Raw genomic sequence first — 27278 nt, 5'->3', positions numbered from 1 at the left:
ATGGGCTACTGCAGGCCTACACAGTGATTACACAGTTCTGCACCAGCACCCTGCACACTTTTTTTCTTACTGTGATATTGATAAAGGAAGAGTTCTATATCTTATGCTGCATTTATTTTTGTATTTCCCTAGGAAGTGATGCAGGATTATCGAAATGAGGTCAAGGACTTCTTTGCTGCTGATAAACAGCTGGCAGCTGAGTTGGAGTACGATCTGAAAAAATATGAAGAGGAGCTCATTAGTGAGGAAGTGGAAGGACAGAATCTGTCAACAGCATTGGAAGTGGCAAACCCGACAGGCACATCTGCAGTATGTCTCAGCTATTACTTTTTGTTTGATCACACGCCCATAAAATGCCTTGATGTTTTGCACTATACAAATGCAGATTGTTGTTATATTTCGACACAAGTTTACTCCAGTGTTTCAATGAGCTTCTGTAAGGGAATCAGTTTTTTTCTGTTTTAAGGTAAAACTCTTGAATGCTAATTAAGGGAAACTTTTGTATGCAAACTTCTTTCCAGCATAGGGAAGGTCAGTAATGTGTCAGCTGGGACATTACAAAGCTTTTCCTTGTGAGGAGGTTAGATATTTACTTTTATCTCAAATATCAGAGCACAACTTCACATTTTTATTGTCTCTTTATTTAAAGTTATCACCCAGAGTTTCACCTGCAGTGGTGTCTGGTGCAAAAGTTGGAAGCGAAGCACATTCTCCTGCTGGTACAAAAACAGCCCAAACTGCAACAGAATTGCAGAAGACCCCCACTTTGGCTTCATGTGGTTTTATTACTCCAAAAACTGGAATTCTGAAACTGAGAACATCTAAATTCACCAAACATAGGTATGAAAGCTAAATAATCCTCTTTGTAGCTTGCACTGCCATCACAATTTTCTATCTCATTATTGGACCACTACCTCAAAAATGCCACTAACACTTGCTCACCATAACAAATCAAAACTGGCTACTTTAACCCCAAGAAAAATTAAAATGTACCTTGTTATATTTTTGGTTGTGAATGGATAACATGAATCTGGAGTTTGATAGTTTTATTGGCTTAAGCAATGGATTGATGCTTGTTCCAATTGAATGTTTTAATATCCCAACATTTAAATCTGAACTGCTGTCAATCACCCATCAAAACCAACAAAATGATGCTGGGTCATAATGTTTGTTTTGTGCGCAGAGCAATAAATAAGTCTCATAAAAGAACAGCCATTGTCGTAATATGCTCTTGGCACAGTTGACTATTTAAAAGAGGTCGTTAGCATTTAGTCACCAGTTGCATTCAGCCCCAGTGTAATGTGCACAAGGTCCTCAATGGATTAGAAAAAAATATAACATCAAAGCAATTTACATCTGTAAATTACAGATCGATGTCACTGAGTTCAATGGCCATTCTGAATTCTGCAAAGAAGGCAGTAGAATTAGGCAAAAGGCGCAACAGCAGCACTGGGCGGATGCCATTGTCTTTCAATGGAAAGAGTAATGCAATACAAAGACTGGCTACTGGGCATGGAAGTGCTGAAGGTAGGATACTCTTTTTGGTGAAGGAGGTCTGTGTTAATTTAGTTCAGTTTCTGATTGATCTCTGGCTTATTAGCAATGCCTTTTCAAAAATATAAATAGTACACAACAATTATGAAGTTTGCTTTTTATTGTAAAATAGGGAATATTTAAAACCTGAACCATTAGTGCATTGTTGAATATATTATTACTTTATTAATGTATAAATTAAGCAGTGTTTTTAAAAGGATTCAATTCCATCTCTTAAAATAATGTTTCTGTATCTTCAGTGCTCTAGGATATTTAATGAGGCAAAAGAAGTAAGTGATTAGAGGTTTGCCCTGATGGATAGTTAATTAATGCACCCTCCAAGTGATACTGTGCCTACTCAACTAGAAAGACCCCAGGTCCAATGTTCATTGTGTAAAATTCTTTTATATTGCAGTAGAGATAGCACAATTGACTTCATTATCTCACACTATGGCTTGAGGAGTTGGGTAAATGTTGACGATAAGGAGTCATCAATTTGAAATTGATCAACAAGAAGGTGGAGTGCAAATAGTAACTTCCTTATGCTGAAAGTTGGTGAGGTACAGAATGTTTTGCTCTGGGCAATAATTAAGCAGAGAGTACTGCTTCTTCCAGGAATAGATTGACTAAACATTTTGAAGTTCAGGAAGATAAATTTTATGGAGAGAGAAGGCAGTGGGAATAGCGTTGGATTGCTCTCGCAAGGACCTGTGACAGAAATGTTGAGCTTAAATGGCTTCTTCTGAAAATTGCTATTGTTCTACACCATTTTCTAATAGTGGTGCAGTCACGATGCACTAAATGTTAGTTGCTCTTCTTGCTTGAGACCAAGATTAAAATTGTTGCTGTCATTCACTAAACTATAATTTCATGAATTTTAGACCATAAAAAAGCCAAGTTTCATGAAAATTTAATTTAAGTATCTATGACCCAAATGAGGGGTATTTTACTTGAATGAACACTTGCCTCTGCAATGCTCAGCATTGTTGTGTGAGCACTCTTCCTTTTGAGTAAACTGGAAAAATACACTATTTAAATGCTTGGGTTGTGGCATTAAAATGAACAGTATAATATCTGAACAATAGCCAACCTCTTCTCACATTTGTTTAACTAGTACTCTTTTTTTGTAAAGATTCATTCCAGGGCTTGGGAGAGCGTACAAGATCAGAAGCTTCATCTGCTAATGCTTCTGTAGTTGAACGAGCTATCAGTACTCCTGACCGTGAGTGATCTTTACAGTCCTGTATTAACATAATAACGGATAAAACAATGGGTGGTGGTGTGCTGACAATGTCCTGAAGGTTATACTATCCTGCCATTTTCCAATGTCCCAACCTGATGTATGCTTGTACTAAAAAAAATACCAATTTCAGTCTCTCAACAATTTAGTATTGAATTATGATTTATTTTGAACTATAAATTATAGCTCTCAAAATAAATTCATTGAATTTCTAATGAAACTCTGATCAGATCATAAGTTCATTGTGTGTGCAGGAGAAGAGCTGTTTGCCTTTTAGTTTCAATAAAATATATCTGGCTTCAAAATTGCTTTAAAAATACCACACAACGAGGAACTATTTGAATGCAGCAATAGAAAAATTAGGATTGAGTTAAAGTCTCCCACTCCTGGCAAATAAGTTGAATTTAGCAAATTCTCATTTAAGCTTATTGGCTGAGTATAAAGCAAGTTTTAGAGCAGCATTGATGGCAGTGGAAGAGAATGCATAACTTAGTGGTTACCCACCAAACATTAAAAAAAAGCAGAGAGAGGCAGTTGGCCATGGAGATCCACCGAGTTACTTGTGTATTTTAGAAGTTTCCCTCTCAAGTGAAAACTGAAAAGTAATTAGTTTTAATTGGGTTTTAATCCACATTCTGCCAATGCTATTCAGAAAATTCTGTAACTATATACTAGGCCAACTTTCAGGACATCTGAAAGTGCTTCACAGCCAGTGAAACCTTCTTGGAGAGTTGGTATTGATGCAATGCGATAGTTAACTAAATAATGTGATGGGTAGAGCATGAGAGAACTCCCTTGTGCTTCTATCAATAGTGCCATGGACTTTATTGACTCATCCTCTTGGATGGGTCTCACAGTACTTCAGCATTTCAGTGAGATTAAGATTGTGTATTTTTAGTGAGTGCCTGTGAAATGTGTATGCAACCATCAAGTGTGTCAGTTCTGTTGTCCTGCTCTCCAATGGAGATGCCATTCCCTGTGTAGATACTATTTATAACATTGGTGTCAAACTTTTGATTTTTTTTTACAGAAAGTTGTTGAAACAATTTTTCATTATGCTGAGTACTTTACAGCACTGTCTACTGCAAAAAGACAAGTTTTAATAAGTGTGACATTTATCCTTTATATCCTCTGCTGGCTCACCTGCTTGTCACCACTGTTTCACTTGAGATTATGTAGAAAACTATACTTAAAAACGTTAGATTAAGGATTTGCAAGATACTTCTAATATCATGCAGTCGCCGCTTTCCACTTCAACAATGGTGGTCCTTTGGAAGCGAAGTAGCAGAAAATTGTTCCATTGATCTTAATAGTCTGTTAATTTCTAAGCTTTTGAGGACAGTTACTGTAATAAAACCAAGGTAAAAGCATTGATGTCTTATTTCCCAAAATAATAAAAGTAAAAATCTCCATTTTGTGCAGATGACTTCAGTAGAGGAGTGAGATTATTAACTTTTGATTCTAAGATCAGGGTCCCTGCAGGTCATGGAAAACCTGGAAAAGTCTTGGAATTTGTAAAACACATTTCCAAGCCTGGAAAAATCATGGAAATTTCCAGAAAAGGCCCAAAGTCATTGAAAAATCATGGAATTTTATAAAGACAGGGAGGAGACTTTTCTAACTTTTGGGTAGAATTCCAACCTTTTCCATAGTTTTTACTCATCCCCTTCCCCCTCCTCCATAACTGTTTGCTTTGCTTTGAATCCAGTACAGCTTTTGTTCTCCGTCTGTCTGATCCCACCCATTACCATTGCTGGTTGGCTGCTTTGAGTACTGCCAGAACAACCGCAGTCATTGGCCAAGTAAGGGTTCCCTGTTCTCTCCTGTATTGCATGTTTTGTGTGAGGAAAGGGATATTTGTGGGTGTCAACAAACTCAAGAAGCTTAACACCATCCAGGATAAAGCAGCCCACTTGATTAGCATCTCATCCACATTCATTCCCTCTACCACCAACGCACAGTGGCAGCAGTGGGTACCATCTACAAGATGCACTGCAGGAACTCACCAAGGCTCCTTAGACAGCATCTTCCAAACCCACAACTGCTACCATCTAGAAGGACAAGGGCAGCAGACACATGGGAACATCACCACCTGGAAGTTCCCCTCCATGCCACTCCCATCCTGACTTGGAAATATATCACCATTCCTTCACTCTCATTCTGTCAAAATCTTGGAACATTCTCCTTAACAGCATTGTAGGTGTAGCTACACCACATGGACTGCAGCAGTTCAAGAAGGCAGCTCACCACCACCACCTTGAGGGCAATAAACGCTGGCCTAACCAGCAACACTCTCATCCCATGGAATGAATAAAATAAAAGTTATAGGTTTTTTTGTTGTCATGATGGATTTCTTCAGAGCCAGAATACTCTAAACTAGGTAAGAAAAAGGAATAAGCACATGGTGGAGGAGAGTATTTCTAAAATGATGCTGCTTGTCTAGAGTCCAGACCCACTTGCTCCAATCTTTCGCATGAGACCCACCTGAAAATTTCTTCAACATACACCTACAGACTGGCCTCAGTTTAACGCTCCCTCCAAAACATGGCATCTTTGATAGTACAGTATATACTCAGTACTGCATTGGTGTGTCAGCATCAAGTCTCTGTAATGTGCCTTCAACTCATTACCATCAAATTCTAAGGTGTGGGTATTACCACCGAGCCACTGCTGACACCATTATTATTATAATTTCCAAAAATTAATTGGATGTATATTTAAAACAGAATGGGTTTCCTGGCCTGTGTGGCTTTGCCTGTTGGCAACGCCATTAAAGCTGAGAGTGTGAGACCATAATTTTCCAAGGAGCAGATTGGAAGAACTGAAGTAGCACTGAGCATGTAAAACACACAGTCTGCTTTTCAATAGCTGCAGATGTTATGTTCAAAATAAAGCAGGACTGAATTTGATGTGTTCCTGTGGCAGAACTGTATTGTTTGTCTTTTTGTTTTTGATTAATTTTTCTTCATTTAACAATAGGCTGGTGACCCCATAAGCACTAATGAACACATTTTTACAAGGTAGAAAGAGAAATTAAAGTTATTGGATAATTGATACACAATGCAAGGTTCCAATGCTTGTGTACAGCTACAAATAGTAGAGTTCACGATGTATTTGAAAGAAAAGTAGTCATGAAATATTTTAATTTGATCCTGGAAATGTTGCAATTTTATTTTACTAAAGATGCAGGAACCCTATGTTATGTTATTTGGAAATCAAAGCATGAGAGTAGAATTCTGATATTTACAAATGATGAATGAAGTTAGTGATGTGCACCCATGATTGAGATGAAGAGTTTTAGTTGTTTCTCCGTAACTACATTCTAGAACATCCGTGGCCTAATGGTCTTCATGGACAGCAAGACATAGCAGACTGTGGTGGGATACAAGTGGGTTGTCAATACATATTGAACCTACCCCAGTAAGAGTTTATCACCAGGAGTGATGGGGAAGAAATTGGCTGAAAGATGCAAACATTTGGGGCACTGGGTATGGGTAACAGCTGGGAGTTTGGAATGGAATAGCAACCTTATTCTAATTCCTAATAGTGTTGCACCAATTGATAAACAGCCTATAATTTTTGACAAAAGTGTCAGCATCATTCAAAAATGTGCTATCCTTCCCAAAAAATGAACTGATGTCATAAATTAGAGTATTACAACTGCATACCAATGAGACTATAATCCTTGAGTAACTTTATTTTGTCCATTTCTTTTCAGGAACAATTGATAATGTGACCTTCGGTGCAGGAGTCAGTTACATCAGTATAACACAAACACCAACATCTGAAAAGAGTGAGTTTACAGTGTGCTTATTGCATTTTAAAGTAACATAATATATTACTTACAAAAACACACTATGGCATTAATTGCATTATTCTGTTCTTTGTCAGTTTTAGACTTAATATTTTCAACTATAGTAAGGATTATACTTCTGAATAATGTGTTACTTGTATAAAAGGGTGTGAAAGCCAGGGAACAAAAATGTTAGTAACTGTATTTAGTTCAATGAAATCTTGAATCATGCAAGTATAATTATGAATATTTAGCTAATAGAAAAGTATCTCAAGTTAGTCTGTTTCATTAAGAATATTCAACTATATTAAGTTTAGAGATTCTGTAAAAGCTTTTATGCTAACTATAAAAATGGTGGCCTGGACATTGTAGTGAAGGCAAAACGATTGGCATTCACTGTCATTGCAACTATAAAACTACTATCAACTTCTGTCCTCTGCACAATGCAGAATTCAAAAGTTGCTGTCAGGATTTTGTACTCCTCCACGTGTGCTTTTCAAGTCTTTGCTACGAAAATCTTGGATATCGCTTGAATTTATGTGAATTAGGTGTATCTGGGTTTTTAATGGTGTAGCAAGTTCATAATTGCAGCAGTACCACCTCTTTGGGTGGAATGTCAAATTCTCCATTATGGTAAAACAATTTGTCATTTTTTAAAAAATTTATTTGTTTCTACCTTAATCATTTTACAGAAAGTGAAATAATGATGGGATTTAGTAATAAAAGATAATAAGTGCTTGTTACTTCCTGACTTTTAAGTCTGAGAATTCTATGTCATTAGTTACTTAGCCTGCTGGATGAGATCACTGTTGCTGGACACTAGGGATTCTCTGTAGCTGGCAACAGAATGAACTTAACATTGGGAAATCCACGCCAGAGTTAATGGATCTTGGTGGGCAACTTTCTTTGAACTCAGCAGCGAGTGCCATCACTTTGCTGCTGACCGCAAAATCCAGCTCTTGATATGGGGAACGTGACCCACTGTGCTGTTGATGTGTTGCAAATTGATCATGATAATGAAATGCAGGTTGGAAGGAGTGATTTTAGCTTGGAATTTTGTTGGTTTGCCATTTTTTCTTCAGATTTGCATTTAATGTAAAAGAAAGTTGATAAATTGTCTAGAAACCTGAGTTCTGTGGCTTTTGAAATGATAACTGAAAGAAATCAGTTTTTAAAGACCAAAATATTTGAGTTATTAACCAGTTATCAGCATAGTCCTGTTTTGGAAGTAAAACTACAGTGACGAGGTTTTTGCTTAACTAGTATAAAATATGCCTTGGATCAAGAGTGGGGAGAAACTATTGAAGGAACTGTGCATTTTTCCATAGTACTTGATGAAAGGATCATTTTTTTCATCTATACTACCAGCAAAATTATCCCTCAGTAAATTGAAAAGAATGCTGAAGCTCTGGATAAAACTAAAAATGAGTCATGCATCTAACTTATGATGATGTGTATAAGTTTAAATCTCTTGGGTGCACATGTAACTACTGCAGCATGATGAAAGACTTGAACTGTTATTTTTGTGATCTTTGTGATTCTGTCTGTGGGCTAATTATTTATTTCTCACGAATAGATAAAGAACATTCACAGGAAGAGCAGAAAAACATGCTGTGCCTATTGTCTCCAGATAAACCGTGAGTAACTAAATAATACGAAGTAGTATTTGGGACCTTAGCATCAGATGTTCAAATCCCTTTGTACTGTTGAAAGTGGCATAAGAAATTTGGCTCTAAATGACCTGAGGTTTCACCAAGTGTTTTCCTAAAGAAGAAGAAATAAAGGTCTCGTTCACGTTTTGAAATATTTCTGATGTAAATAGTGTAACATAACTTTGTATTTAACATTGTACTGATAAGATTCAGTATTTGCCTCTTCCTCTGAGCTAAGAATTTAAACGGATGGGCAAACTTGCATATTTTTATGCAAAGACTACAGCAACTTGGTTTCTCATTTATTATTGAAATGCATTGCACTGTAAATATGACCAAACTGGCTACAGAAATTTACATCTTACTATTTGTTTATATACCTTTTTAACTGTTAATTTTCAGCACCAGCGAGACTAGCAGTAATGAAAAATCACAAGTGAGGAATCTCATTCCTTCAGTTACACATTTTAAAAAATCCTTTGTGTGTTGTGCTCTATTAGATTACCTCCTTATTCCTCTTTCTGTACCTGATTGACATTTAATTCACCCATTCTAATTGACACTTTTCCACTCTGGTTGAGGAGAGGTTGCTTGTCACTCAGGTACCAAATATCTGGTTTCCCTCGTTCTGCTGCTATTAGCAATTAAGCATTTAAAAACTTAATGTGTATGGGAAAGTCTAACTACATTCACTCCTACGGCAAATTGTGTTCCATGATCCTTTCTTTTCAAAGGAGATAACTGGTAATGACCTGGGACTGCCTGCCTACAAGGGTGGTGGAAACATGTTGAAAGGAAATTGGTTAGGCACTTGAGCAAAATAAACTTGTAGGGCACTGAGGATAAAGCAAGGGAATGGGACTAGATTGCACTATAGGAAGCTGGCATGGACTAGATGGGCTGAATGGCCTCCTCCTATGCCATAATGACTGCAGTTGTGGTACTGCATTTAATGCCCTGAGATCCTCAATCTATAAATCCCTAAGCTCTTCCACATTGATTCTTCACAAGAAGAAAGTGCTTCAAACTTGTTCTAAAGGGTAATTTGCTCAGGGGATTCTTGATCTAGCTATCCTTTCTCACTTTATCCCATTCTCCTGAGAGCTGAAATTGTTACTCAAGAAACCTGTTTTCCAGCTTTACTTGATCTCAGGATTTCAGTTGGAGACACATCCACTATTTGTCTGCCAAACTTAACTAATATTTATTGTAAGTAGATTATAAATTTAACAGTCACTTATCCATTAAGTTGCTCAGCTCTCCTTTATTCCTGTAATAGAAATAATGTTTTCACACTTTATCCATCCTGCTCCCTCATTAGAACCACTGGTATGCTCTCATGTATTCACTTCCTACTCTTAACAAATTCAGTCATGAACCAGTTTCAGCTGGTCAGTCAGCCTAATGTTACAATAGGTTAAATAGTATTGAATAAGAGACTACACAATTAACTGCCGATTCACAACATTTGCACAAGCTTAAATGAAAACTAAGTTGGAGGCAGAAAACTACAAGATTTCTGAATTACTTTGATCATAAACTTCCAGCACAGGAGGCCATTCAGCCCATTGTGTCTGTGCTGGCTCTTCAGAAATGTAGTCATGCTTAGTCTCAAATCTCTGCTTTTGTACATTATCATGCAAGTTCCTTCTCAAGTATCTACTCAACTTCAAGAATTTATGGAATCAATTCCCATCACCTCCTCAGGTGCAGTATTCCAGATCCTGACATTTGAATGAAAAGGTTTTTCATCCCTCTAGATTTTTGCCAGTGATTTTAAATTTGTCTCTGGTTTTAATCCACTCACCAGAGAAAGTAGTTTTTCTCCACGTCCAAAGTTGCAGATGTTATATACAGTATTCCTCAATCCAAATGATTTGTATAGTGAAAAATACAGTTCCATAGGAAATACCACTGGTCAGATTCCACCAATCTAAGCACTCCCTATTTTATCTCCTACCTTGCAACCAATTAACATCATTATACATACAATAAGTTTTTGCCCTTAATTTATGCTGCCAAGGTGGAAACTCTGTGGTCCTTCTGCTGCAGGGGCAAAAGATGAAGAGTCGGATGACTTTTCTCATCCATATTAGCTTGTGATCCATTCAAAATGTGTTCTGCTGTAGTGGCTAAGTACTGAAATTGAAGATATGTTTTTATTTGATAAGTCTAATGCTTAGCTTAAGGTCAACAACATTTATTGAAGGTTACCAAATGTTTAGCAGATTTGAAATAATGCATTTTTTGTGACGATCATAAAACAGCAAAGTCACAGATGGATATAACTCATTGAGGTTGCTTACTTAATCAGACTTAGTACAAAGTCTTCATAAATATATCTGTTCCCTTAGAGTTCCTCACCCGCGCCAGTGGAATGTGGAATCACCGGTTATCAGGAAAGGAAACCAAACCCAAGGCAGAACAAGATCTGCGAGAAAATGTCCCTTAAGACCTTCAAACTGAAGTTTGCAATTTGTATTGTACAGTTGTGCTTTGAGAATTTGTATGCTCTCTTCCAGCTTTCTTGCTAAGAATTGCTTCAAGATAAAGTATTTTAGGATGGATTACTTCTGTACATTTTTTGGGGGAGTAAGCAGAGAACTGAAGACTGCAACTAGTTGTGACTAATTTCATGGTTATTGTTCAGTTCTGTGGAAAGTCTTAATTCTAACCAGCATCAGTGGTCCTACTGTTCTGGCTTGGAGACTTGCTGCTGAATACATTGGATTCTTAATTGAGGCTGCCACACAATATAAGAGGAACTCAAACTGAGCTGAAATACAATAACATGTTATCTTACTAGGTACACATTGTTTATACACCACTTTTGGAGCATTAAGGTACACTAACAAAACTGGGTACTGCTTTGACTCTAAGCATACAATAATCTGTATCTGGAAGCTGGGATTGGGCAATTGATTGTAAAAATACATCAGCTCCAAATTTGTCATACTTTCAGAAGTAGGGGTTGTCACAAGGAAAAATATGTAAAATACCTGAATTGATGCATGACAAACAATCAATGAGCAATCTGTTGCACATTGGGTTTGCTAAATGAGCAAGACTGAGGCTGAATTAATTTCCTCTAATTAATTTAGCAATTAACATTGTAAATCTCATTTTTGCTCCTTTTCAAACTGTACCTGATCATGAGTCTGTTCCTGTCTGATTAATGCCTATTCAATTGTATACAAATATTACAAGCAGTAACTGACATAAGCCATCCTGGTTTTGTTTTCATTGCTCATGATTCACAATTCCTCAGTTACGATTTTGCATCACTTAAACAGGGAAAGCCTCACTTCCAAAACATCAATACATAAATAATTGACTAGTATCTAAATTATTGCCTGACCTTAAGCCACTTGGTGGTGCTGTGTACTGCATAGTGGTTGGAATTAGTTACCATACTTGAATCAACTATGTTTATTACAGAGCCACTCTGGATATAATGCTTGAATTTTATACAACAATGAAACTTAGTGTGAAGCAAAATTTCTAAGGGCAATTTTCTATTGGGGTCCAAAGAATATGCAAAATTACTGGTAGGTTGACAGATGGTTCACTTGAATCAGACAAAGTAGTGGCTTGACAGATGGCTGCAAGGGAGGGTAAAATTTGTTGTTCGCTATCCCATAACCCTTTCTTGTTAAGTGCATGTAGGTTGAGTGAACAACACAATGCTCATGCTCGTATATGAAGAGTGGTTAAGGGCAACCAGTATCTGTAGAACTGTATTAGAAAAAGCCTCAATTTCTCATTTGGATGAGCGGGGTACAGTAAACTTCCCCTTTTCATTTCAGCAATAAAGTGGAAACTACTGATGAACGTGACAAATACTCAGTATATAGTCTGTGTCATCAGTGGGCTTGAAGGTAGACTTGATTGGTGGTAAAATTAATTCAATTTGAGAATGAATATTTTTAATGTATAAAAGGAATTGAGACTAAATTAATACTGCTTTAAATAATTACAAAATGCTTAGCTAAAGACAAGCTTCTCAGCAAAGCTAGATTTTTACCGAGAACAAAGTTGGATTAGGAACAGAATTAAGAATTAGTTAGGCTACAGCTGTAATCAAAGTAACAGATGTTTCAATGAATTATGAAATCAATCCAACATCAAGAAAAGTAATATTTTATTAATTTTGAACACATTAAAATGTATTGTTAGTCATATCAATTGAGTTCAGTATTTGTTTAAATGCAACATGCATGCAATTAATTTCTAAATGTGAATGTGTATCTTAATTCAAGTCAGCATAGCCCAGATTTCACAATTTCTTGCAATACAAACTTTTCAGAATTGGTTTTTGACAAGTGTAAATATGGGAATATATTCAGTGTGGATTTCAAATCTTCAGTGCCCATATTTGTCTTTTGTTCTCAGAAATTGAGGTTGAACTCATGCACGGTTTGATTTTTCCCTTCCCCCAAACTATCAAGGACGACCTGTAGTATTGAAGCATTTTAGTTTACAGGTCTAAGTTCTGCATCTTTCCACTAACTAAAACTATTTACCAAATTTAGTCCATCTGAGATTTTGACAATTTGCTTAAATTTAATTTTCTTTAACCATTAACTTGGGTGTTAAAATTGCTGGTGGATTTAAAGTCCTAAATTTGGCTGCTGTCTACAGCAATGTAACTTTTTCACCAATGGGCTTCTGCATGTACAGTAGGCCATCAAAGTAGGGGAAATAGTTGTTTTTAAATGCTGAGTAGTATCAACTTCATTCTCTTTGAAAGTAATAAAGTACAGGATACATGTAATCTCAGCACTGATCAGAATAAGTTAAAGGTTTTTTGCAGGACCAAGGTTTCTGTTGAAGTTGAACTATATTCAAAGTTAAGATCATATTTTTCCCTTTAAAAATGCAAGACTGAATTTTAATACCAGCTTGAAACAGAGCATCGCCTGTCATCCTGAGCTATATTAAGACAGTAATAGTTTGTGAAAGCTCAGGAACCTGTCACTATTGCCCAGTTATACAATGCAGAAATATACCCTTGGGGCAAGCTTGCATGTGGGTGTTTAGGTTAGATGATGGTAATCTGCTGTGTCAGTCTTGGCCATTTTTTCCCCAAAATGTTTATGTTGTGCTTTATTCCATAAATCTGGGATTACAGGCTCATTGTGCAAGGTTTTAGTTCGGTAGATTATCCTTTGCAAAATTGGGTAGGAACATGAATGAGAAAAATCATACGAGCATGTGTATAGCCTAACAAAGATCAGGAAGAAAAGAAAATATTAATTTGGTATTTCAATAAGCCTCAATAAATGACTGATATGACAGCTTCCTAGAATAGCGTTGACTTGAACTTGCGTAATATAATTCAAAACCATGAGGATCAAATGGACCAAAATTTTGATTTGGGATGCACAAGTAGAATGTGAAATCCTCAAGTTTAGTGTTTTAAAGTACTGAGAATCCAATGAAACAACTCCCACACGCTGGCACAAGGTAGGATTCCAAGTCTAAAGCTTTGACAGTTAAAGCAACTCCTAAATATCCAGGAGCGAAGTTAACTTTCTAAATAAAGGCACTTGTTGATACTGATTAGAAGTACACAGTGGCATTGATCAATTCATAGCAAATGGACTGACGCTATCATTTGGACATCGCACAATTAAGTAGAACCCTGTCTCCTACGTTAGAGTTAAATAAGTTCAGCTTATCCCACGAATAGCATTCTTGCATGACTGCCATGAAATCACATTCCTCTCTCAATAAGTCTGTTGAGCTGAAGAATTTAACTGAACTAAAATTGCAAAGGGATAATTTCCCTGGGGAAAGGACATAAAAATAGGGCTATCAATAGCTCTGAGCTAGTACTAGTGCAATGAGCCTTCTGTTATGAACTTTTGCTACTGTACAGGCAAGCATTGTGTCCACAACCACCCCATCCCCATATCTGGATGACAGTTGTTTATATGGAAAACTAGGCTTATTTTTTGTATTTGATTAATAAACTTTGATTCACAATCTTTAAGTGAATCATTGTGTAATCGTGCTGGCAGAAGCAACATTTAACTCTTTAATAGGTACTTTGTGCACTATTACAGCTTAAAGCAGGTAATAAATAACATCCCTCAAAACGTCAACTTGGGTTAGGAAAACATATGGCTTAGCCATATAAATGTCTCAAAAATAGAAATCATTTTACAAAATATACTAACTCAAATGAATGTAATAACGACGTGAAAAATCACTAACAGGTTTAGTGATGGAATATTTATTGAAAAAATTGGTACCTGAAAATTATTTGAAAATATTAAACTATGCAATCAAGGGATTCTGATGCTACCAGGACTAATTTGTATGATCAGATTAAGTCAGGCAAAACTGGATTATGGTGTACAGTTGCTGCATTCCCCTGAAAACTACTAAATCCAGAATAAAACAACTTCAGGCCACATTTCCCTATGTTTCTAAACCCTTAAAATTTTGCAATGTATTCCATAAGGAGATTGATATGAGTTTCCAATAAACCTACTGTATACATTTAAGCCATGTGCTTCCAAAAAAAATCATTATACTTTAGGCTTAAACTAACAGTTATAGTAACAAGAATGAAATGTTACTCCACTGCCTTCATAAAATAAACTGAACAAACCTTGGAAGGAGTGGCAAATTTAACTTTCTGTTCATATATGGGATTAAAAGGTGATTTCACATTTTGTAGTCATGAGCTGCATGATTTTTTTTTATAAAAGGAAAACAATCAATTGAAGTGTGACCTGAGGCAGCTTCTCTGTGGGGAAGAGTGGCTGATTTTTGGGGTGTAATCAAATGTGCCTATGTTACACTATTTTACTAAATATGAGCACTGAACAAATAAACCTCTGATCTTCTGGGGCTACCTTTATACATATTTAAATTGCAATGAAGCTTAGAAGTAAAGTGCTTGCCACAATTGATTACAATTCTTCACAATTTCACTTAATTATCCCTACACACCAAAAGAGACCAACTTCTCACAAAGGAAATATTTTGTTCGTTGTAGCTATAGTATAAACACACTTAAAATATACACACGATCACCCAAAACCATTTTACAAAATAGACTCAATGAGTGCAATAACTACAAATGAGGAATCACTTTGAATGTTATTAAGCGTGCTTAGTGATGGAATTTGTAAAAAAAGTATCTGAAAATCATTTCAAAAATATTAAACTACAAAATGCAATCATTGGACTCATGATTAAACAAAAATGGATCTGGTTTCATCAGTCAGTACTCTGTTTGCATTATAGACTTGAGTAATCAAAAAGTCATTGGTTCAAGTCACACTCCAGCAATTTTTAACACAATCCAGGCTGGCACTTCAGTGCAGAACTGAGAAAGTGCTGTTAAACCAAGGCCCCATCTGCCCATCCAAGTAGACATGGAAGATCCCATAACACTATTCAAAGAAAAACAGAAATGCTTGTTCTGGCCAACATTTATCCACTACAAAACAGATTATCTGGTCATATCTCTCTGCATTTTACGGAACCTCGATGTCCACAAATTGGCTGCCATACCCCCCTACATCACAAAATATGACACTTATTTAATTGTTGTAAAGGGCTGTAAGACATCCTGAGGTCATGCAAGATTCTACATAAATGCAGGTCCTTTTAACATTTGTTTTGTATTATATGGCGAAGACTATAGGACATTTATTGGAAGCAACCCTTTTACTTACATTAAACAATTTCAGAAACAAACTCTTGACTGACAACCTGCTGCAATTGTTTATGAACAGCAAAGGTTCAACACTATTTCTGAATTTAACAGTCTGAGATACTCTAACATGCTTAATGCCCCTAGGTTAAAATTAAAGGCAAAGCTTGTGAAGAATGTTTCAAACTTTAAAGTCCAAAAAGCATAGTTAAAGATCACTTTGAATTGTGTTTTTAAGACTGAAAAGGTTTGCTATTAATCAATTGCTTGGATAGCAAAATGTAACAGGTAAGCACGTATTAACTTCAAACTTCATTTTTTTTAAAGTCAGGGTGGAAAGTGTTAAAGGTAGCAGATTCACCAATATGTTCCTTAATTCCAGAAGCTGTTCTGCTTATAGATTCATTTAAATTTACAGAACTGAATAAAAATTTGATTAAATGTTGACATTTTTCTCCATCCCATGAAAAAGTTTATGCCCCAGAGAAATTTGCATTTGGGGCACAATTAAAGTGAAAAAAGTACTCTCATAACCCCAAAAAACAATGGGGTGAACAAAAGAATTTGAACAGCCATCAGATGAATTTAAAATCAGATTACAGCTGTGAAAGGAGTCTTCCTAATATGCCACTGTATAATCTTACTAAAATGAAGTGATGATAGTTAAATCTTCATACTGGTCAGCAAATGAACAATATCAAAAGTTGCACATTTAATTCTGAAACAAATCTGACGCAATGTAAACTTGAGGGTAGAACACCTACCATTATGGGTGTCAATTTTCTCCAACAAGAGTTTTTTACATTATATTACTTGACTGCATTTGTCTTATCCCACTTCAATTAAGGGAAGCTACCTCTTAACATACAAGTCAAAAGCCTCGAGTTTCGAAGAGGAGTCTTATTGGACTTGAAACGTTAACTGTTTCTCACTCCACAGACGCTGCCAGACCTGAGCTTTTCCAGGACTTGCTATTTTTAAGTCAAAAGTCCCTGCTTTTTCAAAATGTAAAATTGCTTCTCCAAAACAAGCTATGACATTTAAATATATTTCTTTATAAATGTAATAGGTTAGAAATATCACTCCTTTGTCAACAAGGCATATATTGAGGAAAACTACAATACCTCAAAATAAATTCAATACTGTTTAAATATCCTTTCTTTAAAGTTTTATTTAATGACTGCTTTCCTGGGTGTGCTGGGCAATTATGGCAGGCAAATTGGTTGGTTTGAATTTATAAAGCCATGAAATATTGCTGCATATTAGCTTAACATTTAAACAGCATGAACTACAGCAATTCATGATTCACAAGTACTGAGCACCTCAAAGAATCTTTGAAAACACTTTTCCTATTCAGTGATCTCCTACAGATTTCTGTTTTATCCCACGTTTAAGAGTCATTTCTTGGCAGTTTGCTTGTCACAAGTTAAGGAAAAAATTACTGAGAGCTCCAGGTTAATGAATTAAAAGAATACTTAAGTGATATTTTGGGCATATTCTGTACAAATTTACATAAAATAAATTGTTTCACAATTTCAAATAAATATGGGACCTGGATAGGCCTCAAAAGAATTCATCACCTTAGATATTCTTCACCTTGACGATTTAGTACATCCATTTTATGGATCAAAAGGCTTGAACCAATTATGGGTAAATTATTTTTGAGAAATTTAGGCCTACAGTTTGGATTTTGATGTATTGATAATGGCCAAGAAGCAGTAAACTTTAAATATGTAAAATTATTTTTCTGAACCAGATTTTAGGACCCTTAGCCATATATTACAGCAGCAGATGATTAGGGGATCTCATTACGAGCACCAAGATAATGTGGTATCAAAAATGAAAATGGAATAAAAAATGTCATTGTTTAGTGGCAGAAAATAGTGGTCAACAGCTTTGGCAAAATAGTAATTTTATATTACAAGATTCTGGTATTAACCTTTTATGGATCTGTGGCCCATAAAACTAGTATTTAAATTCATTACTGGTTTGAGTTCCTTTAAGAGGTATTTTTCTGTTGTCTTCACTTTTCTGGTCTTCTCCCCTTTCAAATAACAAAGGATGATTTGTGTCGGAAGTCACCCTACAATGGAGGGAAGGAATAAGTTATATTGCAGTTCACACAAAAATTAGTCACGCAGTTATGCAGAGAAACTTCCTCAGGTCAGAGGCCGAACCTCATTTTATGGAGCTCAGCCCATTTGGCTCTTCAACTTTAAAATATTGTTTCATTAAACAAGATGCCACAGCACACCAGTGGATCTAGATCAGCAGAATTTTAGGATTAAGATTCTAGATGTATCTTTTTGAATTATCTAAAGTGAATGAACTTGCCCCATTACATCTAGTCCCTTGTGTACCATGAGTATCAAATTTGTGGCTCATGCCAACGTTCATCTTACCTCATCATCCACAGGATTTGATCTGACATAATCAACATCATCTGCTTTAGAGGAAGCTTGGTAACTGAAACAAAAAAATGCTTTACTGCTTTGCATTGGAAGATAACTAAGCCTCGTTAATTATTAAAACAAATTATAATCTAATTATATGCTTCACTACATAATGTGAATCATATTTAAATAAACCACCCTGTACAATTAATTTATCCAAAATGATATTGATGAAATATTTTAAAAATTGAAGCATATTAAAATACACTAGCATTTCTTCAACAGGGTGTTCTGAAATCATTATGAAGCCTTTGTGATTTCCAAGCTGACCTATTTACAAGACATATCAGCCATCATTTTAAGCTGTACATCACCTTATTGTGAACTCAGTTAACGAAAGAAACTAAGTGGGAAGGTGATCACTGGAAATCACAACTATATGATCATTATTAATTTCAATGTGGAGTTGAAAATCATGGGCTGTATAGCCTCGATTTTCCATGGTGAATTCCCAGTGACTGCCACTCCCTTTGTAGAACTGGTCTTTTAGTTTCTACTTTGATTACATTCATTTCCCTGAATTGCCTGTTAGTTCAAAGTTGAAATGAAAGAGGTTTTTTTAAAAAAAGAAACTAGAGAAATACTTGAAGGGAAGAAATTTACAAGACTTGAGGAACAGACAGCAGAACTCTTTCAAAATGCTGGCATAGGCATGATGGGTCAAATGAGCTCTTATGTTGTATCGTTCCACGATTATAGTTACTGTTGCCATCCCATTCCTCAAAATGTTACCCTTGGATGTTAAGACTAAACTATTTCTGTTTACAGATGTCTAAACTAATTTCAAGAATAAGCAACTCACCCTTTTGGAGGCTGTTTCTCTAGGGTGGGGTGGGGGTGGTGGAGTGAAGAAGAAAACAGTATTGAAATAGCAATTATCATTGGTAATGCAATAAAAAAGTTGAGTAAAATTACTCTTATTAAATTAAATTGAAATGAAAAATTATTGATCTCTAAAACGATCTGCGATCCATACGTGTATTATCTTTCTACTGGTTTTCTATTATCATAAAATGAAAATAATGTGTTACACAATGGCCTATATAAGAGATTACTTACTATTGAACCATGCTCAACCTGCAGACTACATGATTTAATATTTTTAACACTACAAATAGGAAACAGTAGAATATTTATTTACTAGCACGGTACAAATCACATTACCTCCAACGAGCCTACTGCTGGCCACAGAACATGCCATAATAACATTCTGACCCGTATTAAACTAGATAGATCAGCCATCTCTTTAACAGCATGCAACTATTTTTCATTGGTTATTTACGTTGTATTAAAAATAACATTACAGCAATAAACATCTTTCCCTTGAGTGCTGGAACCAGAAGTTTCTTCAAAAGATGGTTACTTTTTAAAGAGTGCAGTTGACTTACTTGCGAAGTATCCTCGTTTATATGCAAGTCTGATGACGACGGTTATAATCATTAAAACAAGGACTACAACAAGAACACCACCAATGATTGCAGCGATATTGATATCATCTGTGGGATGACAAGAACATTACAAATTCATACTGTAAATAATCACTCAGCAATTTTATTTAGAAACAGTTAATATACAACTTATGCAACAATGTTTTTACAGAACCTTTCATAAAATATAAGGTATTTCACAGGGCAATTTTATAGCAAACAGGGAGTGGGAGAAGAATTGGAATGCAGTCAACCAGTATTTTTTGCAATGGCTTTCAATTAATTTACTGTGAAGAACCATTACAATTCATATCACCTGAATTTCCTCCCTTACCCTGAGATCGCTAAAGGCAATATATTTCTGCACTGCTACTCAGTTGCTTTGTAATACAACTGCATGCTTACTTATGCTATGGAGGAAACTAATAGCTCTGCTGTTTGATTCAGAGCCAACGTTAGTTACTATGGGTCTTTAACATTAGAAATTCCAGTCAGTGAGTGCCACCTAAAAGGAGCAAGAAGATTTCATCACTGAGAACAATATCAGTTTCTTTAATGTATTTTGAAACAGAATCCTATGATTTGTTCATCAATTTTGACATAGAATAGATAATAATAGTGTGGATGCATTTAGTATAAGTCAATATTTTTTCCACCCCATCCAGTGCTAGTTCACTGGCATATCTAAGTTAATTGACTTACTGGTGTACTTTGCTCAACATTATTTCAATCACTTTATGCAATGTTATTTGGTGCATTTTTAAAATTATAATACCATGGGATCTTTGACATCCACCTGGAAGATAGACAGAGCCTTGGTTTAAGAAGTACCCCTGATAGTTGAGCACTCCCTCTGTACTGTACCAAAATGTCAACCTGGATTATATCTTCAAATCATGAAGTGAGACTCAAGCCCTCAACCTGTCTGATGGGGCCAATGAACCAAGACTGACGCCCAAGTTGCAAAAGAAATTAGCCACAAATTGTGAAATAAATTTGTAATTTCCAGATTAAAATAGTAAACAACCTATCTTACAATTGATCAGAATACTAAAAACAGATTTGGGCAACCTACAGACTTCCATATGCTGAGGTTCACACTTTGCATGTCCAACATTATTTTCCGCAACACAGTGGTATTCTCCAATGTCCAGTTTTGAGATGACAGTAAAGCGCTGCCAAAATAAAATCACACAGTTATCAATTTAATAGTTAACTTATTTTTGAGTAAAATCCTTTCTTAAAAGCTACTTGTTCAACAACAACTTGTATTTATATAGTGCCTTTAATGTAAAAATATTATAAAACAAAGTCTGACACTTAGCCACATAAGGAGAATTAGAAAGCTTGGTCAAAGATGAAAGTTTTGAAGAGTCTCTTAAAGGATGTAAAGAGGCGTAGCAAGAGTTTTCCAGAGCTTGGTGCCTTGGCAACTGGCCACTAATGGAGCAATTAAAATCAGGGATGCACAGGAAGCCAGAATTGTGGGGCTGGAGGAAATTACAGAGATAGGGAGGGGCGAGATCAATGATAGGGGAACAGGGATTGCTGTGAGTTAAGAAGTTTTGGGTGACTTCAAGCTTATAGAAGGGAGAATGTGGAAGACCAGCTATAGGAGTGTATTGGAACAGTAGAGTCTAGAGGTAATGAAAACGGAAGAGGCTTTTCAGCATATGAGTGAGACACGAATGAGGTCTGAAGCTCAATCAGGATCCAATGTGACACCAAGGTGGCAAACAGACTGGCTTAATCTCATTGTTGCCAGGGACTTGGAAGCTAAGGAACAGAGTTTGGAGCATGACTGTAAAATATTGGCTTCAGTGTTCCCAATATTTAATTGGAAGAAATTTATGTTCAGCAGGTACCAGATGTTAGATAATCACAGATAATTTAACAACAGCGAAGGAGTCGAGGGAGGTGGTAGTGAGGTACGCTAATGACACCCAGCTCTACAAGTGAAAACTAACTGTGCCTTTGAATTATGTAGCCAAGGGGCAGAACGTAGGAAATAGGAGGCAGTCAAGAATAGATCCTTGTGGGACACCAGAGGTAACGATGCAAGAGCAAGAAAAGCCGACAGTGCGTTCCATATCGTGTTATGAGTCAGCTAAGAAAATGGGTGGGCATTCTGGGGTACAACTCTAAAGTTTGTGCAAGAGCAGGGGGACCTGGGTGTATACGTGCATAAGTACTTAAAGAATGCAGGGCAGGCGGAGAGAGCAGTTAATAAAGCATACAGTAAATTAGGCTTTATTAATAGGGGCATAGAGTACAAGAGCAAGGAGGTTATGCTGAACTTGTACAGGACATTAGTTAGACCTCAGCTGGAGTTAGCACGTACAGTTCAGGGCACCACACTTCAGGAAAAATGAATGCATTGGAGAGAGTGCAGAAGAGGTTTACAAAAATGGCACCAGGGATGAAGATAGGTTGGAGAAGTTGGGACTGTTCTCCTTGGAGAGGAGAAGGCTAAGATGAGATTTGGTAGAGTTCAAAATCATGAGGCAGCTGGACAGAGCAAATAGGGAGAAACTCGTAAAAAGATCGAGAATGAAAGGGCACAGATTTAAAGTGATTTGCAAAAGCAAACGTAATGTGAGAAAAAAACTTATTCACACAGCAACAAGTTCAGGTCAGGAATGTACTTCCTGGATGTGTGGTGGAGGCAGGCTCAATTGAGCGATTGCAGAGGGCATTACATGACTATCTAAATAGAAACAATGGGCATGGTTACAAGGGAAAGGCAGGAGAATGGCACTGAGTCATAACGTTCATTCGGAGAGCCAGCACAGATATGGGCTGAATGACATCCTTCTGCACCATAACAGTTGTGATCACATACTTCTGCTCATGGTGTGAAACAGACCACAGAGATATATAAAAGGGTATATTAAATTTTTCTTCTCTTTGGAGGCGGCCTTTGGCCTTGAGTGTCAAGCAACAATATCACAATGGACTATGCAAGTCCATCAACTGAATTATCACTGATGAGAACCCATGATCTACTGTATTTCCAAATTCCAGAGGACTGTATTTCCAAATGATTGCAAAAAGGCTTTATATTACTGCATTTATAATATTCTATTAATGGAAAGGTTGAACAGAAAATGTGCTCTCTCTCCACAAATCTTATCAAATATCTCAATAGGAAACAACACTTCTCTGTCAATATTTGCCATTGTAAATTGTGAAGTCAGCAATTTCCATTCAATTTTGCCAAGATAAAGGTCACAGTGGTTTGGTTGTGGAAACTAAGTAGTCTGGAGTTTCTGATGAGTTTTACCCAACTATCACCATTTTGTAACTGAAGAAATTTGCATTTATCAACTGCTGGGGGCAATGCTACAGGTAATTTATCAGTATAATAAAAACATGCAGTCAGAAAACATACCCCCCAACCCCATGCTGGTCAGGAATCAATGTTTATAATGAGTTAGAACACAAAGAAACTCAAATATAAAATTTTAAGATTAGATATTAACCTATCTACCACGATATTTCATTTTAAAGTTACTTTGCTATGTGTTGACATAACTAAGCTTGCCTTGGGGGTCTCCAGGCATGAGTTATCTCCTGAATACTACTGCAAGCAATCCAGGAGAAAATCACAATTACATTCATGTATTAATTAAAACAGGGAGGCTCAACTGGTAGTAGGTGGTTATGTGATTAAACTTCCAGAAATATATCTAAAGTTGTCAACCTGAATTATACTCCATATTCAAAATTCCAGGCAACGGCTGAGTTAAGTTGATATATAACATAGTACTATGCAACTCACCAAGATAAAGGGCCATCATGCCAGTATAACTCACACAACCATGTTAAATTAAATTTTATAGAGCAACTAGCATCTTGGAAATAAGACAGTGGCAAGTGTATTAATTTGTCTAATATGCAAGACCAGATTTCAAAGTGCATAATTTTACTTTAAAATCAGATAGCATTATTTCTTTTGCCTTCCTAATAAAAGGTTTGCAAACATTTCCCACATCGCCCATGATCCCCAAAGACTTTTCAAATTTGATTGATTATTTCTAAGGCAAGTTAGAGGGTTAGTAATACGCATATAAAGATGCTGAAAAATTACCAGAGTTCCTGTATTGGAGTCTATTTTATAAGAAGAATTGAGAAATTTTGGATTGGATTTCGGGTCACCTGGAAGAACGTCACCATTTCTGTACCAAGTATACGTGGATGGTGGATAGCCTTCGTGTTCATTACAGGTCAAAATTGCAGTCTTCCCCACTGGCACTGATTTAGGGACAGCACATTTTGGTGCAATTGGTTTCACTGTGGGTAAATAAACAGTGTTAAACAGGATATCGTAAGACTGAACTTACAGCTCATGCAGAATACATACTTGGTAAATTTACAATGCAAGAGGCATTAATTTCAGCAAGATTTTGCTCATGTTCAGAGTACCCAATTTATATCATCTGCAGTATATCTCATATTAATGTAATACAGATGCAGGTTTACACATAACTCAGTCCAGATTTACAATGCAGCATTCATAGGCTGGTTATTAGGGATAGATGGGAATGTGGATTTCTAAACACAAACAAATCAGCCATGATCTTATTGAATAGCGGAACAGGCTTGAGGGGCCGAATGACTACTTCTGCTCCTACTTAAAAAAAAACTGACTGCAGGCAATGCTACAAGAAATTTATTAATAAAATTATGCAATCATAAGCTCCCGTTACAAAACGTTGGTCAAGAATTATTCTTCAGTAACCATGAGGTAGAACCCAAAAAAAATTCATGCATACAAAATGTTAAGATTATACATTGTCACACAAAGGGAAATGCATTGGTAAATGGCATAAAACCTGTTTGATATTTGAGATTATATCTCAAGATAGCAAACATGTACAGGAATTTTAAATAAAGTTCACATTAACATTGATAGGTAGCTAAATACCTGATTGGATATTAAAATTACTCACCTTCAGTAGCATTGCAAGAATAAAACGTTTGTTTTGCTTCTAATTTACTCTTGTGTCTCACTAATTTTTTGTTTCCTTCTCAGGTTCATCCATGTTTTGATTTATACCATGTTTAGTTTTACATTTAAACAAACATTCTTGGAGCCCTTGCCTCTTCTGTGGTGCATGAGATACGCAAGACCCAGATCCAGAGTCATGGTCTATCCCCATCTCAGCCAACCATAAATAGCAGGCCTCTCCAAATTAATGTTCCAGACAGTGGAACTCCCTATCCCTAACTCCTAAATTTTAAGTCATCTACCTAAAAACCTAATGTGTTTGTCTATTTAGTACGTATGAATAAGGCAAGCTGAGGGAATGGGTTAGAATTCAAGCACCAAGACAAAATGAATGGCAGACCTGGGTACAGGGGCAGAGAACTTCTTGAAAGTATTTCCAAAATAATGGAAAATATAAAGGTATAAATGAATAGACTATTCAGCCTCTACCATCTTCTGCCGATTCTGAACTGGCAGAGTACTTACAAAAAGGAAGTAATAACCTGTTCTTTTGAGTGCTTAATTTTATTAGCAATCAAAAAATCCTGACATTTTATTCCACCACCCAAAAATGGTGTTGAATATTATAATAAAGTCAGGTATTTGCAAACAGAGAATTTTTTTAAAAGTCAAGGCTGGTCATTCTCAATATTGCCAAAATTTCCTGTAAGCTCGTCCAGTTCACTCAACAAAACACAGCTGCCTTGAACTGCAATGGGAGAATGTAGTGCTCCAAGGTGTATTGAGAGTGGCTGTGTATTTTGGGAGTAACAGTCCTAAAAACCTAATGTGTTTGTCTATTTAGTACGTATGAATAAGGCAAGCTGAGGGAATGGGTTAGAATTCAAGCACCAAGACAAAATGAATGGCAGACCTGGGTACAGGGGCAGAGAACTTCTTGAAAGTATTTCCAAAATAATGGAAAATATAAAGGTATAAATGAATAGACTATTCAGCCTCTTCCATTATTCACTTAGATCTATATCGGCTGATCTATATCATACTCCAACTAGCTGCTTTGGCTCCATAATTTTTAATATCATTGATTGCTAGTTTTTTTGCACTAAGTTTCAAAAATCTTTGATGGTGGCTGCGGGAGAGGGAGTGGTGGAGAAAAAAGGAGCGTGGGGGGGAAGATTTTTGCTACTCTGTGTCATGAAGTACTTCCTGGCATTAATTCTGAATGACCTAGCTCAAGCTTTCCTGGATTCACCCAAAGAAAATAAGTGACAATACTTCAAAAAAAATATTAATTAGATGTGAAGTATTTTGGGCCGTCCTGAGAATCCAAAACTTAAACTGTGGCTTTTTTCCTTTATCTGTTACAAATATATACACATTAACAGCAAAAAATGTAAGCCATCTGGGTAATATATTTTTAAACAGGCATCAAAACATCAATTCCATTTTAAAGATTTCTTTACTTTGGATTGAGGTTAAAATCTGAAATTCACTCATGCAGGCACAGGAACAAAGAAAATCATCAATGGAAAAATACAGAAGCAACCTGATCGTGCACATTCACTAAGTTAAAAAGTAACAAAAGGTACCTTGCACTGTTAGATTAATAGAAACATCACCCAAATATCCCTTCTCTTTGTGTACAACTTCACAGCGATATACTGCAGTATCTTTCCGAGTCACGTTGTGTATATATATAGACGACTCTCTGAACTTTGCGCGATCAATCAAGTCTCCTAAAAACAAACAATTTTTTTAAAAAATCTAACAACTCACCTTCATAAAGCACCTTTAACAAAGCCAGATCATCCCAAGGTACCTCATTTCATCATTGTCAAAGAAAAACGCCAAGCCAAAGGAGGAGATATTAGATAAGGTGACTAAAAGATTGGTCAAATGGGTTTTAAGGAGGAGAGGGGTAGAATATTCAGTAAGGAAATTCCAGAGTTTCTGGCCTACATGACTGAAGACATGGGCACCAAGTGCAAGGAATGAGAGATGCATAACAAGTCAGAGTTAGAGAAAGGTATAATGCTTGGAGGGTTGCAGAACTGGGATATGTTGCAGGATGGGGAGGTGGGGTGGTGAGTGGCAGGAAAGGCCATGAAGATAGCTGAACATGATAGTTTTCATTGACGTGCAGGGGGTGGGGGGTAGAGGGGGTGTGTCAGGAGTTAATGCAAGTGAGCAAGCACAGGGTGATGTTTAAGTATAGTTTGGTGCAAGCAAGGATATGGGCAGAGGAATTTTGGATGAGCTGAAGTTAATGGAAGGGCAGGCTGGCCAGTACTGAAATAGTCATATCTGGGGGCGACAATGATGAGCCAAGTTAGGGCAGAGACAGCCCAAGATGTTATTGGGGTGGGGTTAGATGGTTTGTGACAGAAAGGATATGGGACCATAATCTCAAAAAGCAAATAGAGGATGCCAAAGTTGCAAACATTCTGGTTCAGCCTGAGATAGTGATCCTGAACTCCAATGGAACTAATGATGAAAGCAGAGTTTGTGGCAAGGGCTAAAAATGACAAGCGTGATTTTAGCAATCACCAGCTCCCTC

General features: G+C 36.5%; 2 protein-coding genes across 5 annotated transcripts in view; one reads left to right on the top strand and one right to left on the bottom strand.

The window, feature by feature from the left end:
* ncapd3 (non-SMC condensin II complex, subunit D3) overlaps positions 1–12399 on the top strand; it is an 80188-nt gene extending 67789 nt beyond the window's left edge. For 2 of the 3 annotated variants that reach the window (XM_041174470.1, XM_041174472.1), the window contains exons 29-36: positions 133–309; positions 650–840; positions 1370–1527; positions 2666–2755; positions 6492–6566; positions 8143–8203; positions 8621–8654; positions 10573–12399. In XM_041174470.1, the coding sequence (XP_041030404.1) occupies positions 133–309; positions 650–840; positions 1370–1527; positions 2666–2755; positions 6492–6566; positions 8143–8203; positions 8621–8654; positions 10573–10752 (966 nt within the window). In that variant the 3' untranslated portion in view covers positions 10753–12399. The remainder of the gene's footprint in view (positions 1–132; positions 310–649; positions 841–1369; positions 1528–2665; positions 2756–6491; positions 6567–8142; positions 8204–8620; positions 8655–10572) is intronic. The other variant, XM_041174471.1, reaches the window with a different exon arrangement.
* jam3b (junctional adhesion molecule 3b) overlaps positions 162–27278 on the bottom strand; it is a 68338-nt gene continuing 41221 nt past the window's right edge. The window contains exons 4-11 of one of the 2 annotated variants that reach the window (XR_005941385.1): positions 26311–26457; positions 23861–24063; positions 20846–20945; positions 19732–19839; positions 19146–19164; positions 18293–18356; positions 17830–17973; positions 162–213 (exon numbers count right to left, since the gene is read on the bottom strand). Coding sequence is in view for 1 of the 2 variants with exons in the window: in XM_041174474.1 (XP_041030408.1) it covers positions 17938–17973; positions 18293–18356; positions 19146–19164; positions 19732–19839; positions 20846–20945; positions 23861–24063; positions 26311–26457 (677 nt within the window). In the remaining variant the exon portion in view is untranslated. Of the gene's footprint in view, positions 214–17046; positions 17974–18292; positions 18357–19145; positions 19165–19731; positions 19840–20845; positions 20946–23860; positions 24064–26310; positions 26458–27278 lie in introns of those variants that run through there. The other variant, XM_041174474.1, reaches the window with a different exon arrangement.

This window comes from Carcharodon carcharias, chromosome 25, assembly GCF_017639515.1.
Source record: "Carcharodon carcharias isolate sCarCar2 chromosome 25, sCarCar2.pri, whole genome shotgun sequence".
In the NCBI taxonomy this organism is placed as follows: Eukaryota; Metazoa; Chordata; class Chondrichthyes; order Lamniformes; family Lamnidae; genus Carcharodon; species Carcharodon carcharias.
This window is presented reverse-complemented; position numbering and strand designations above follow the sequence as displayed.